A 15953-nucleotide genomic window follows, 5' to 3' on the forward strand; every position below is an offset into this window, starting at 1 on the left:
TCTTTACATATATAAAGCTCTACAGATATATATAAGCAGATACATATATATATACAGTACAAAGAATTATTTCACAATTCAATTATTATATTAATTATTCTATTGTTTATTTATACTCAAACTACTGCTTACTACTTGTCCTACTATTCCTACTTTGCGGATTTTCTCTAATCACGGGGTTTCAGGGTACGGATCCCCCGTGATAATTGAGGGACTACTGTATGTTCAATCTGTTAGATGTCACCTTTACATCATGTATTTATATGAATCCCTGCACACAGAAGAGTTTGGCTTTAAAATGTTGTCAACTGAAGCAAGCAGCCATCTACTGAACACCCAAATGTTCTGAAAAAAAAAAAGGGGGGGGGGGGAGTAAAAGGATTATTGGAAATGTCTGCTCATAACCCAAATATTTAATCAGAATGGGTCATTTATACACATACTACAATAAACTCAAAGACTTTAGGAAGAAATGGGCTATTTAAGTAGTTGCTGTTAGATGGATGTACTTTTTAAAAAATATATTTCATTCATGCATGACTTAGGACAAGTCATATGTTTTGTCTTTAAACTTGCCTTAGTCTATACTGTGATTTTTGTGTGCATGTCTGTTGTGTGTGTGATTACATTATAAATGGTCATAAAATATTATAATTTTTTTGTGAAATTCAGAATCAGTTTCAGCCTCTCTCTACTTTTCACCTCCTAAGGATCATCAAGTTTTCAGTTTAAAAAAATCTTGCACTCCAGTGTTTTGCTCCCTGACACTGACTGGATGAGCAGTAGTTGTTCAAAGTCCTGCGATCTGATTGTGTTGTCAGATGATTAATGGCGCCCTCCGGCCACGTTAAAGGTGCTAATTATTGGATGTTTGCAGCCTGGACAGACATTAATTGACACCCATGTTACTTCATTTTAGACATGATTGATTTTTGTTAGTTACTTTACACATTAGAAACACTAAACTGTTAGTTCAGAGCACTAAAACCTTCTAATAATTAACTCCTTAAGAATTGTTTAAGGTGTTACGATGACTTGTTGCGTCAACATGTTTTAGCAAAAAGACAAAACCAGCAGCTCCTTAAGATGAAATTAATTGTGCTTATCTGCCAAAATTAAAATGTAGCATCTTCATATTTTTAATTTTCTTTATAATTGGCTTTCACATGGATCCTCACTCTACTGTTTTTGTTTTATGGTATTTTTTTTATTGTCTTTGTTCCACATTATTTGTTCTTATTTTCATTTTATTGACTTTATATGTTTTTGTAGCATTTTCAAAAAAAAACACTATATATAGACATATTTCACTAGGTTTTCTGTTTGTTTGTTTGTTTGTTTGTTTGTTATAGTAGCATTAAGAAAGGTGGTCCTACCGCACCTTAATTTGGGTCATTTATCATTTTATCAACTAGAAAACAATATTTACAATTTTGGATGGATATTTTTTAATTTATGTGATTGTTTTGGAACAAAGAAGGCAGTGAAATTGGTTGTTTTTTTTAATGAAGGTGGCATTAAGGAGAGGCTGAAGCTTTTGTTGTTGTTGTTGTTGTTGTTGTTGTTGTTTTCAGTACTTTCTAACGATGCCTATAATGATCCCGTCTTCCTCTTCTATCTCTTTACATGCTTTCTTTAATCCTATCTACTTTGTTGGCACCCTACGCCCCCTTCCACTTCCTCCTTCTCTGATTAAATCCATCCAATCAAAATGCACTATGAAATCCTCCATTGTGTTTCCCATCCATGCTGCACCATGACGTGGTGGTGGTACTGTGATGATGATGATGGTGATGGTGTGTGTTTCGCCCCATGTGCCCCTTGCCCAATAAAACCCACAACCAACCACCACCTCCTCCTCCCTAAAATATATATCTAATCAACCCACAATTTGCTTCAACTAAACAAAATTACAAACAAAAACAAAATCCTCACCATTCATCTTTCTACATCTTCGCACATGTAGAATCTGGTTGGTTTGTAATTTATTTCTCAAAGCCTCCTGCTGCATCCTCATTGGCTATGTTGTTCCCTGATTCATTCTTACCCCGACCCACCCAGTCCCTCGTGTCCAGGTTCAACCCTCGCTCCCCAGTGCATGCGCTTTCTGGATGAGACGTTTTAAACTCTTTGTATTTAAGAACAGGGAGAGGTTGATTATCATATTTATACTAAATAAAGTTATTTGTCTTTTTTTAATAAAAGAAAATAATTTTTCATTCATGACATTAGAATGTATCATCAACTTCATGTGAGCACATCCTAAATAAAAATATGTTACTTGATCCAAGCTTGTGCAAAATAAATAAAATAAAGGAGTTATCATTTTAAATAGTTTTTTTGTCGCAAAGCAAGTTTGCAGCAGCTCAAATGTAGTTCCTATTATCTAAGAAATTAATGTACATGAGCTGTTGTGCAATAAAAGCTGAGTAAATAAGAACAATGTAATAAGCTGTTTTCTTAGTCATTTTAGAATAATCAATAAAACAAAAGGATGCTTCATAACAAAAGGGTCAGTATTTCCAACAGATCTAAGCTGTTCTTTAGCTTTTTTTTTTACTCTCAACTCAGTTCAAGTTCAAGAATCTTTATTATCCCCAGGGGGGCAATTTGTTTCACAGTCAGTAGGCACATAAAAACACCCGTACTAAAATAACTAATAATTAAAATAACAGTACAGACATCATCGTTCGTTGAGAAACCTGATCGCTACAGGGATGAATGAGTTTTTCAATCTGTTCATCCTACATCTGGGCAGCAGATACCTGCATCCAGATGGAAACAACCTGAACTCACCATGGAGTGGGTGAACAGGATCTGCCAGAATCAGCTTGGCCTTGTTAACTGACCTCGCCTTGTGTAGGTCAGTGAGGTTCTGTAGGGCTTTATCAGCAGTTTTGCTGCACCTCCTGACAATCTGACAAGAGATCCTTCCTGTCTACAGCCATCAGTATCTATAACATCTCTTAATGAAATGAGGATAACGAGTTGCAACAACAAATAATTTCCCTTTGGGATTAATAAAGTGTTTTTGAATTTGAATTAGAATTTGAATCTCAGAGAGTTTATTCCTGTTTTTGCAAGTCAAGTCCAAAACCAACAGATGAAGGTAAAAGTTAAAAGCGACAATAAAACATGAACAAAACATTCTCATAAAACTAGAATCAACATTAAAACCACAGAGCTTCTGAAAAAAATGCATTCTCTGGTGGGTCTTTTTACAAAGTGAGTTCACATGGGGGTCAAAGGTCAGTTTGTCATCAAGAACAGTTCCCAGTATTTATATTGATGCACCACCTCAACAGCGTCACTGTTAATGACCACAGGAGCTGCAGCTGAAGAGTCTTTTCTAAAATCAATGACCATCTCATTTGTTTTATAAACATTTAGCTTTATAAAGGAAGACTCACACCATTCAGTGAAGTCCCCAACCACAGGCCTAGGGTCTGGGTCATCACTGCTCAGAAAGGACAAAATGACAGAGTCATCAGCAAACTTTAAGATGTGCCGCTGTGGGAAATGGGTGCGACAACTGTTTGTATTAAAATGAATAAAAGTGGGGAAAGTACACAGCCCTGAGGAGAACCAGTAGAGGACAGGACATCAGAGAGAACCTTGTTGACCCTCACCCACTGAGACCAAACAGTTAAAAAGTCCACAAGCCAGCATATGAAGCCAGAGTCGAGATTGTGCAGACGTAATTTCTCTGCCAAAATGTGGGTCTGAATACAGTTAAAGCAATGAAAAGTCAATAAAAAGCAATCTTATAAATGTTTTTGTACCTTCGAGGTGTTCTAAAATCATATTTAAGAGTTCCTGTTGCTTCCGCCACTCCTCTATGTGAACAATAAGCAAATTGAAATGTGTCCAACTGATCTTCAACTTTTGACAAGAGGGGCGCCTGGACCAGTTTTTAGAATGACTTCATCACTAATGAAGTCAGGGCAACAGGCCTGAAGTCTTTCAGAGTCTTTGTTGAGCTTTATAGGACTGTGGCTGATTATTATCCATCTATAACAATGACCTGCTGATGCAACAATAGAGCTTTATTTAATTGTTTCATAGTGTAGAAAAGCAGAAATGGTATGTTGAGAACCCACTAAATCATTAACAGTGATGGTAAAAGCCCTTCAGAAACTTCACAAAAAATGGCCTACATCTGAGAAGCAGAACTAAAAGGTTTGGTATCTAGAAAACTTGATTCTTTATAAGAATAAAGCCACGTTTATTTTTTTCTTTAGCTCTTTTTTTTTTATGTAGAGCTCCGAGCATGTTGAAGATTTACAAACGCACACATTGTACATGTATTTTATCATGAGGACAGAATAAAATGACCTTAACCTGGCAGATTTATGATTATCTTTTAAAATTGTCATCTCGACTTGTAATGCAACAAAAAGGTGAATGTTTTGATTATAGTTTCCAATATGCCACGCCCAAATGTCCCCTACTGGTCTGCATGTAGACCAGTTCTGAAAAGGTCTGCTGCCATGCCATGACTGCACTGAGGTTGCATGTTAACCCCTCCCTGCTCCTCTTCCTCCTCCTTCCTCTCATGCTCTTCTTATGACCTTGTCTGTTGACCACTGGATGTGTGCACCTGATTCAGTTTGGATGCTGTGCAAAATTAATATTGGTGACAATTCGAAGTAACTGCTGGCTAAAGTAGCTAAGCTAACCCTAGTTAATTCAGTCAAAGGCAGCTGGATTTCTTTTTGATATTGAACTGAAACTAAATTTTAAAAACTCTTTTGGAAAGAAACGAAACATCATCAAAATTTTTAAAAAAAAGCTGTCCACTTGACTTTGATTGAACTTACTGGGATTGCTATGCTCTTCCCCAGCATTTTTACTAAAGCTAATAGCTTTGATCTTGCATTATTTCATATAGACTGACTCTTGGTGTGATTGTACTTTAAAAAGTTACACCAACAATGGATTTGAAAGTGTTACATTTAGTTCACAGGTAATCCCAACCCATGCTCTTGGTTGTGATGAATACACTGTCAATGTGTCTGTGTGTGTGTGTGTGTTTGTGTTTGTGTGTGTGTGTGGTTGACAGACAAAGTTTTTCGTGCCCCAGCTTGTGTATAGCCTGCTTGCTCTTCAGCGATCAGTGCATTTGGTTATCTTTAAAAAAAAAAAAGTTTTGAGATTGGATGATGACTTTTACTTTTTTTAATTATTATTATAGTTTTCCTTTTATGCGTCCTTCTCTTTGTCCAATGATTTGATTACCTTTCCTCTGTCTATCTCTTATTTAAAGTTTACATTTGAAGCAACTAGAAGGCTTTTATGTTTGCAGTTGGATAAGTTTAGTTAGGTTTGACTACTTTCTTTGACCTTTCTTTCCCCATCTTTTCAATTTGATTTTATTTTGTTTCGATTTATATTTATTACAGTAGAGAAAAGGTAGATTGTGAAGATTTGTGAAACTCACTATGTGTCATGCTTGTGCCACAGAATAATTTTATCAACTTAAGCTTCCTGAGGCTGTTCAGAGCAGCTCGCCTCATAAAGCTCCTGAGACAGGGAGAGACTATCCGCATCCTTCTATGGACATTTGTCCAGTCCTTCAAGGTATTCAGACATTCACAGATTCACATAAATAACATTGAGTCAAAAACACCTTATGACACTGACAATCACTTCCTGTCTCCACTGTGGTAGGCTTTGCCATATGTGTGTCTGCTCATTGCCATGCTCTTCTTCATCTACGCCATCATTGGCATGCAGGTGAGTATTGCTGAGCATCCTGAAAATTAATGTTTCATACCTATTTTTACATTTTAAAACCATCTTGATGTATCAGTCTGCATTTATTTAACAGTTGACTTGTTAGACAAAAAGGAAATTAAAAAAAACACAAAATCCCATACACATCATCAGTTAGAGGAGCCATTAACTTTAAACTTGAAACACACTTGAGAATATTTTCTTCACCTTCTCATGAAATACATTTGATTCCGAGTATGTTGCATACAATTTTATAAAATTTGTTCCCTTGTTATTCATTAGGAGGACTAAATTGGAGATGTTTAAATGTATTTCCAATATTTTTTCTAGCAGCAGTTCATGTGAAGCTTATGTTACCAAATGGAACGTTATTAAATGTAAAGGGGCAAAGTGACTATCTGATGGAAAAGTACTGTGCCGTAAAATTAAATAAAATATAATTTGCTTGAATTGCTATTAATAATAAAATATATTTGTTATTGATTTGTTACTTTTGCATCAGTTGTCCCCCCCCCCCCCGCCCCCCATTTATGATAAATATGTGGCACTTTGCAGTGGCACTTTGCAGCATACGTTGCACATATACCATTACCGGACATTACTTAACCTACAAAGCCCTCAACAACCTAGCTCCATCTTATATTACAGATCTTATTGTCCCATATTTTCCTAACAGAGCACTTCACTCTCAGTCTGCAGGCTTACTTGCGGTTCCTAGAGTTTCCAAAAGCAGAATGGGGGGAAGATCTTTCACTTATCAGGCTCCTCTCTTGTGGAACCAACTTCCAGTTTCTGTCCATGAGGCTGACACATTGTCCAGTTTTAAGACTGGGATTAAGAATTTCTTTTTTGATAAATCCTATAGTTAGGGTTGGCTTGTTATGCTGCTATAGGCTTAGACTACTAGAGGACAAATTTACCTCATTTCTTAAAATTAATTGATAGAAATAGCGTCAAATGAAAACTATTCAGTTGTATCTTAACGTGATTCTCGACCTGCCATTGTGTATCTGTTCCTCTCAAACCCAGCTGGTTGAAGCAGATGACCTCTTGTCCTGAGCCTGGTTCTGCTAAAGGTTTCTTCCTCATGAGGGAGTTTTTCCTTTCCACTGTTGCCTTTGTGCTTGCTCAAGATGAGAGTTCTGCGATGGAGTTAAATTCAAAGCAGTCTGCTCCTCAGATAAATAATGTTATTAACTTACATTTTATATATATGAATGTTGCTGTGCAGTGCCCTGAGATGTCTTCTGTTGTAACTTGGCACTATATAAATAAACTGAATTGAAGTGAATTGTCATAGACCACGGATCGGCCCAGTCTTCAGTATAAACAACTATATAGTCTTCCATGTTAATATTTTAACAATCATCTAATGTAAAAATCATGGCTGTTTAAAATGGTAGGTCTTTTTTTTAAAGACTAATAAAATAGCATTCACATGAAACGTTTCAGATCTAAATTATTTTAAGACGACACAAATGTGTTTTGAAATGAGCCTGGCACAGATTAGCTGTTAGCTCGCCTCTCCTGACAGCCTGATATTTCAGACAGATAATAGTCTGAATGATTTCTACTGCAGATAAGGTTTTGGTAAACGGCTCTAGGAAGAATCACTTCAAATAATCCAAACTGTTGTTTTAGAAGTAGAAGGGTCTGTTAATAAAAAAAAATTTAAAAATCATAGTTGTGTATGGGTCAATGTGCATCACACATCTCTGGCTCTATTCTTCTTGTCAAATGTACTAAATTTTAGCAACTAATTTCACATAAAAAGAGTTTCATGTTCCCATCTGGGATTGTTTGGCCTCGGTTTGTAATAAGCAGCTCGGTAAGCCTGGTTTTCTATTAATAAGCTACTAATTTGGTGAATATAAAGATTCTGTGAATGCAGTGTGGATACTTTTAGTAAAGTTAATTTCTTTTTCCACTCCCCCTGTATGTTTAGCTGTTTGGAAACATAGACATTAATGACGATAGTGAAAGTGCCATCAATGAGCATAATAACTTCAGAACCTTCATTATGGCCCTAATGCTGCTGTTCAGGTAAGCACGTCTCTAATTTTTGGCATTATCTTGATTCTGAATCTCCCTTTCTTGATTATTTAATAAAATGTTGACATGTATGAAGGAACAGTTGTCCCTCTTTCATGGCTGCTGACTCTTTTTTGTGCATCTTCTCATGCAGGAGTGCTACGGGTGAAGCATGGCATGATATTATGTTGTCCTGCCTTGGTGAGAAGAAATGCGACCCGGACTCAGGAAACACAGGGAAGGAATGTGGCAGCACCTTCGCCTACACCTACTTTGTCTCCTTTATTTTCCTCTGCTCTTTCCTGGTGAGAAATCATACGTGACTTAAACTAATCTCTGAGTTTTATTTAGGGGTATATTAAAAAAAAGCAATTCAACCACTTGTCTTGCCTCTAGATGCTCAATCTTTTTGTGGCTGTCATCATGGACAATTTTGAGTACCTGACCAGAGACTCCTCTATCCTGGGGCCGCATCATTTGGACGAGTACGTAAGGATATGGGCTGAGTACGACCCTGCTGCCTGGTGAGTGGCGCACGCATTGACTCACACAATTCATGTGAAATCTTAAATAAAAACAGAGGTGGAAAACATTAACAACGTGGGCACATATTTGTACCTTTTTGCATTGAATGTCAATACTTAACGTCTGACTTTTTTCTCCTGCCCCAAAATGGGGCAAAGGATGAATCCAGGAAGTGCGGTGATGAAACATGGTGTCAAAATAAAATTTTAAGCTGGACCGTTAAAGATGGTCACCTGAGCTGAATGTTTCCCAGCCTTTCCTACAATGTGCCCTTTTATTCCTGAACTTTGCCGCCATCTGTTTCAAATTGCGCCTCAAGATATAAATGTTACCCTCCCCTTCTCTGGTTTTTAATTTACGTGCCTGTGTGTGCGCACTTGAAAGAACTGAAAGAACGTGAGAATGTTTGTTCTGAGTAAATAAACTCTCTTTTCTTCTCAACTTTTTAAGTTTTCTTGTTTCTCCTGTTCCACTCTTATTTTTTTCTTCATGTACTCTGTGTGCTCCCTTACCTAACTCCCCTCCTTGTATTTTTTTGTTGCAGTGGACGCATACAATATAAGGATATGTACAGTTTATTGCGAGTTATCTCCCCTCCTCTGGGCCTTGGCAAGAAATGCCCACATAGGGTGGCCTGCAAGGTTTGAACCAAACCCATAAAGCACAAACCTAAATGCAACCTGCTCGCCTTTAAGAGACTGGAATGATTGTTGCTCTTTATCACTTTTAAGATAAATTATGATTACTTTTGTTTTTATTTCCATTGGTTTGAATTCTCTGTTCAGGTTTGCATTATTCAATTGTTTTAAGCCCATTTCACCATTGAATCATTCTTTTTTTAGGGGGATGGGAGGTGGTCTGTTGTTTATGCATTCTGACATGACAATAAGAATGTTTGGGACAATGCAGAGACGCACACACACACACACTTGCACACACCCACGAGTGCACCGATAGTGGTGTGTGAAGCATGAATTAGTACACTGCACTTGCTATTGTCTTCTGACTGATTGCTGTAAAAATGACACTAATGTGTTTACTTTTGTTTTAGTCATATGTTGAGAACACATTTTAGACTCCAGTCAATTACTGTCTTTTATTTCTGCTTGCTGTCTAATTTTTGTCTGGGCAGAAAATGGTTGAGCAATGTGCATTGTTCTGTTTGATTTTGGGGGGGGGGGGGGGGGTCACAGAGACATACAGAGCAGGTTTGGTCTCAGTATTGTTACCACTAACCTTTTTAGCGGTTAGCTTGGTCCGTATTATTTTCAGCATTTTGTTACGGAACTCCAATAATCTGGAGGGTTTTTTGCACTGAGCAACTCAACTGGAAACCAATTATTTAGTATCATTTAATATTGTTATATACAGTTAGAATGGAAAACTGCTAATTTTATATATATATATTCAGTTGTAATTCTTAAAGACCTGCTGTACTAAGCTGTCCAATCACTAGTTATGTAATAATAAATACCACTTACTGCTGTGGTTTTAAGCTCATGTATCTATTTAAAATTAATATAATGTGTAAAATAAAAGTGCCGTAGTCTCTCGTTTATTGTGGGGGTTACATTCCGGACCCCTCCGCAATAGGTGAAAATCCGCGAAGTAGGAATGCCAAATTTATTTTAGAATTTTTTAATATATTTTAAGACTTATAAATCCTTCCCACACTCTTGCAATGTTCTTAACTCATAAACCCTTGCAATTTTAACTACATACATATGTACTTACTGCACAGTAGCTACATAATGCAAAATTTTATATGGGTACTAAACAGGCTTGGTCTGGTTCTGATCGATTTTCTGCTGCCCTTGAGCACCAAGACGCTTTTAGAGAAAGGTGAACCTTCGGATAGCCAGCACAAAACTACACAATGGTCCCGAATGAGTCCAAATCCAGATGAAATAAGTCTCGGTGAGCTCCGGAGAAAAAAAAAGTCCCTCCTTTTCAGCAGAAGGCTGGAAGCACTGCTGGGGCTTCTGGGCAGGACACTGTTGGTTTCTGGGAAATGCAGTCCTTTCAAATGGTGATACAGTGTAGGCTTCTTGAGAGAAAACTACAAAGTGGCGGTACCTGTCTGAAATTTTTTTTTTGGCAACTTTTTACTGTGTCCCATAATGTCCCAATCAGTAATATTAAAGTTGACAATCGTGTATTGTGTACATTTTTTCTTCTTGTGTATAATCTTACTTTGAAATACCGTGAAAGAGCAAGTCTACAAATGTCGAACCGCGAAGTAGCGAGGGACTACTGTACTTTCCATTACTGTTTTAAATTTTTACCACTCCATCCCAGAGTCATACTGACATTACTCATCCCTGAAGGACTTAATACATAGACATAGAGCCTGAATACAACTTAACAGTTTTGTTGTCCAACTCAAAAATGTAGGGAACAGTTTACCGTAATTGTCGGGCTTTGGAACGCACCTGTCTCTAAGCCGCACTTTTGATTAGACAATAAATCATAATTTTGTACATAAATAAGACGCTCCGGTTATTTAGCCGCGGACATCCACCGTTCATCGTCAGGAACTGTGCCCCCAGCCTGCTCCAGCTGTGTGCAGCTTTCTTGTTGTAGTACAAGAACCAGCCAGCAGATGGCGTTTCACAGAATATAGCTTGCTTTCAACACACGGTCAGACTACAAGATCGTCATATACCTTCAAAATGAACACAATAACTATCTAAGCATAATCACTGGACAGAACAGTGCCAAACACCTATGTAACTGAAATTATTAAAAATAATTTCCCAGTAAATATTACCAAAAAGTCTTATCGAGGTTACGTGACTGGAAATCAAATAGTACCTGCAGAATGCTGTAAATATTCATTAAATTAGTACCATTGGTCTTTATTGTTAAACACTTTCGTTAACAACTGCTGTTTTTAAATGTACTTTCTAAATAAATTTGACGTGATTCTCCTCAGCACTGCTCAAATGAGGAATAACAGCCCTCCCTCCCCATTGTCTTTTTTTCCCCTCCCATTGTCTCCATTTTATTTAATGGCCCTGTTTAAGCTTAAATGAGATACTGGTATTTGAACACAAATTTACCGTACACAAAGATTTTTTTTAAACTTTTATTTAAACATGTATCAGTCTTGACTGACTAGCTGCTTTAAAAATAAATCTGATGACTTCTCCACCATTGAGCCCTCATGACGGAAAGGGGAGGGGGGAAGACTCCTTCTGTTTCTTTGCTTTGTGTTCGGATGCGACTTTAAAATGAGATCCCAGTATTTAAATGCATATTTACCGAAACAGAAAGATGTCACCCTGAAAAAATTTAAAACTTTTATTAAAACATATACCAGACTTGACTGCTTTCCCTCGACTTGATGCAGCTTACGGGCAGCAGCTCCGTTTCCTCCTCGACATCCGATCGCTTTTAACATGAAAGCTGTGTCATAAGAAATTCTCTGCATTTTCCATTATCGCTGAACAAATGAACTGGCCTGTCCATGAAGCGCAAAATACAATAAACAACACGGGAACGATCTGAAGAAATTAATTCACGTCTATCTTGGGGGATGGTCCTCGAGAGTTCCTCATTGGTCATTCAGGTTAGACTTCTGGTCACATGATGATAGAGTGGGCGGAGTTATGTGGGTGGAGTTATGGTTGGGTATTTGAAACCGTGAGCAAAAGGCCTCGTATGTCTGATTACCTGAGGGCATTCTCTCTGTGTCACAAACACCTGCCCCCATGAGGGGCGGGGTGCTGGGAGCCATGAGCGCCCCGCTCTGTCAAAGGAAAGTGTTGGTCAGTGGCAGGAAGCTACTGAGAAACAGAGGAAGTCCCTCAAAATTAAATTTAAATATTTAAGTTTTAAAAATTATAAAAAAAATACATAAATAAGATGTTCCTGTATATAAGCCACGGGGTACAAAGTGTAAGAAAAAGTAGCGGCTTTTACACCGGCAATTACAGTATTTATTGATATTTATAATGCTAGAATAACATGGCCAAACCTGCTCTGTTTGTATCTTGAGACAGAGGGAAAGGGGGCAGGGTGTGTGTGGTTTAGGGCAAAGACTCAGGGGGGCCTTGTGTCCACCAGTTACCTTGTGATGACAACTGCACTGAGAGATATTCTTGGAGAAATCCTGGTTATGACAACGTCTGTTCTTTTTACTTTTATTTCTGTTGTATTATTTAATGGTTTAAAAAAACAGCAGCTTGCTTGTACCTGTAGAATTCTGTTGCTGTGTGTTTTTCTTGTGCATGTCTGCACAGGAAGAGGCATTGCTTCCACCCTTGCTGTGCCTCTTTGCAACAGACACAGTTATTTCTGAGCTATGCGACCAGACCTGTGGTGGTAGTCTCAACAGCCTTCAATGATGTTCTTTTTAATCACTTTTACCACTTTATGGTGCTGCTCCTGCATTAAGAAGGGCACAGCATGCATAAAGCGTTGAAGTGAAAAACTGGCAATGCATTTTCAATACATGCACGCCTCACAATGTATGTGGCAAAGATTTTAATTTTTTTAGTGATGTGAGTGGACTTTATAAAAAGTTGAGATTTTAGCAGGGTATCACAGCCTTTCTGAGTTTCAAAGAGAACTCTCATAAACATCTGGAAGTGCAGCTCCATTCAGAGGCCACTGGTGGACACCCAGCCTCAGTAACAGACTGCATTGACTTGTCACAGAGACTCACTCCGATCTCTGCAGCGGTGCTTTTCTTTGCCTGCAAGAAGCCCCGCTGCCAGTTCTATCCGAGCAACAAAACTGGGCAAATAAAGAAATCCCAAACCCCCTTTTCACCTCGCATAGAACGGTATTTCAACGATACTAACTTCACATAAATTACACCTCTTCTTCCAACCCCTCCTTCCCTGCCTGATCCCGACCCTCCTTCCTTTACCTCCCTAATTTATTGATATACAAGACTTGAGGGCACATAAGACACCCAGTTGTTTTCTATCATTCTCTTTCTATCTCCTTTTCTCTCACCACAGCAACCACATATCCACAGTGACCAAAACAATAACCTTTGTGTATTTGTCCCCCCTCCCTTCCTCTTCTTTTGTCGGCCTCTTTTATTTCTCCTTTTGTTTACTCTCCCCGAACACACCTCTGTGCGTCTGTGTCTTGTAACACTCCCCATTCCTCCCCTTCACTGTTTTTCTTTCTTTCATTTTCACGTCGTTCGTCTCTGTTTTGTTTGTTGTGCGGGTGATGAATGCGTGTGCCCGTGTGTGTGTGTGCGCGCTTGTGTGTGTGTGTTTTGTGTGGCCACCCCAGCGGCCGGATCAGTTACACAGACATGTATCAGATGCTAAGACACATGTGTCCGCCGCTAGGCCTCGGGAAGAGGTGTCCTGCCCGGGTCGCCTATAAGGTAGACTCGCACCCCTCCCCCTCACTTTACCCCTCTACCCTCCTCAGACACCACCTCACCTTTCTCTCTCCCTCCCCACCTTTATAATAAATCCTCTACTCTTACTTATTTCCCCCCCTCATTCAAAGCCTCCCCATCGCTGGGGAGGAGAACTTCTATCTCATCTGTTAAAATCTGCCTCCTCCCACTACTCTTCCTCACCCTCTCTCCCCTCTACACCTCCCCCGTTCCTCTCACCTCCTCCCAGCGGTGTTCTCTTCATTGTCTGTTAGTGGTGGTTGTGGTGGTGGTGAGCGCTTTTCTCTCTTCTCACTCTCCGACCGCGGGGATGAAGGGATGGGCTTTTGTCGTGCAGTCCAGTGAAGTGATAGTGGAGTGGTAGTGAGTCCTTTTTCTTTTATTTGCTCGTGTCAGGCCGCAGAAGTAAGGGACCACAGGAGGGTTTGCCAGTCCTTCTGCAATCTGCACAAATGCATACACACACACACACACATCTGAAACCTGATCTTGTTGACAAAGCAGTTAGGTGCAGGAAAAACTACTAGACAAAACTGATTAAAAATGTAGATCATAAGATCTTTTTGTAATGAATATGTACACACTTTTTGTGTGTAATAACGTAGATTTAAAAATATATATTTTCAGACATTTTGAAGTAGGATTCTCTTTGAAATTGATAAGCAATTGACCTTTTGTATGTAGTTCTTCGAACAACCTGTTTGGAAAAATAGGTCTAATTCTGACCAGACAGGTACGCTAATGGCTAGTTGGAGTGTGTCAAGATCAAAGGAAAGTGTGTCAGTCTTGAAACAAAAAATAAGCAGTTCCTGTAAATGCTGTTTGGTTGTTTTTTTTTATGTTTTATTACACAGTAATTCACATGAAGTTATGATAATTTGCAAGTGCAGACAACACCTGTGTAGCTAGATGGAATACTTCTGTCAGGAATATCAGTAAAATGGCTACTGGAGTAACTGAGCAATGTAAAACTGACAGCAGCGTAAAGGTTTTTAAAATAGTGTTTGTGTGAACAGCTGTGTAATGTTTGGGACTGGAGGTGCTTTAATATAGTGGGAGACAACTTTGGTCTAGATATTAGCTCATCTATTTGTTCAGAAATAAACTATTTTTCCAAATTGAGGTATTTTAAAGAGCTATCTACAGCAGGTAAGATATTAATTGTTCATAACCTTTTCACAGAATTTTACTTTAAAATGAAACTAAATCAAAATTAATCTTAAACTAAGAATTTTAACACTGTAGTCTATTTCTAAAATATTAATTATGGGCACTAAAATATATTATAAATTAACATGGGCACCAGTGACACCCGCAATCTGAAAAGGAAGAAGTGGGTAAAGATAATGGATGGCTGGATGGATGTACCTTTATAAGTTTCAGGTTTGCAGAACATCGTATAAATAAAAATATTGAACTGTAAATGGTACAGTGTGATTTTGTGCAAATCACTATATTTTATGCTTTATTTAGCATTAATTTTGGTCATAATAACAAGCATTGATTCTTAATGCAATAATATTTAGTGATTAATCTGAGATTTGGCCAGCAGCAAAAGAAGGAATATAATAATTAAATGTCCGTCATTATATTTACATAATGCAGCTATTTGCATGATGCAGGTACAGAAGGATCAGTAAATGTTTCTGTCGTCACTCTTCTGTGTCTCTTATTACTGCGGGTGACACCATACAGCGCATTAAAACTCATGCACACGTACAGATGAATACCTTGAAATAAGTGAAAGAAAAAAGGTTTGGCCCTTGTAGATTATTTCTCTTTTATTCCAGATACTCTGTTCATTTTTATTTATTAGTATTATTATTATTATTTTTTTTTTTTTTTTTTTTGTAATATTGTTAGCTCAAAAGAAGCTTCTGTGATTTAGGCTTCGTAGAGCCTTTGACTATCAGGATGAAAATTTGAGTTAAGCTTTTTTTTTTTACATTTACTGTTTGTCTTGTCTTCTTTTCATTTCTACTTCCTGCACTTTCTGTACCTTTTCCCCCATTATTCTCTTTAAGTGCATCCAGATTCACCTTAAACAGTATTTAAAACAATAATCGGGTGCAGGGTCCTTCGCAAAGAGCAGTTTGACTAATTATGTTTGTAGTGTCAAGATGTTCAAACAGAAACGAGATGTTTCTGTTTGAACGTTTAAAAGCTTGGCGACACTTTTAACTTTGTCAAGAATGATCTACAGTAAATAAAGATCAGATGTTTAAAATCAGCTTGCAGTATTTGACTGTACTTACCTTTAGCAAGTGGCTTTACCTGATTTATATATATA

At 38.0% G+C, this 15953-nt stretch overlaps 1 protein-coding gene across 1 annotated transcript in view; it reads left to right on the plus strand.

Annotated features, from left to right (window-relative positions):
• Positions 1–15953, plus strand: part of LOC119422413 (voltage-dependent P/Q-type calcium channel subunit alpha-1A) — a 40909-nt gene that overhangs the window by 20711 nt on the left and 4245 nt on the right. Inside the window, exons 11-16 of the mRNA XM_037689782.1 lie at positions 5464–5580; positions 5671–5736; positions 7682–7779; positions 7922–8072; positions 8164–8291; positions 13549–13645. Of these exons, the coding sequence (XP_037545710.1) occupies positions 5464–5580; positions 5671–5736; positions 7682–7779; positions 7922–8072; positions 8164–8291; positions 13549–13645 (657 nt within the window). The remainder of the gene's footprint in view (positions 1–5463; positions 5581–5670; positions 5737–7681; positions 7780–7921; positions 8073–8163; positions 8292–13548; positions 13646–15953) is intronic.

Source organism: Nematolebias whitei, chromosome 16 (genome assembly GCF_014905685.2).
Source record: "Nematolebias whitei isolate Nwh7 chromosome 16, NemWhi1, whole genome shotgun sequence".
NCBI classification, from domain to species: domain Eukaryota; kingdom Metazoa; phylum Chordata; class Actinopteri; order Cyprinodontiformes; family Rivulidae; genus Nematolebias; species Nematolebias whitei.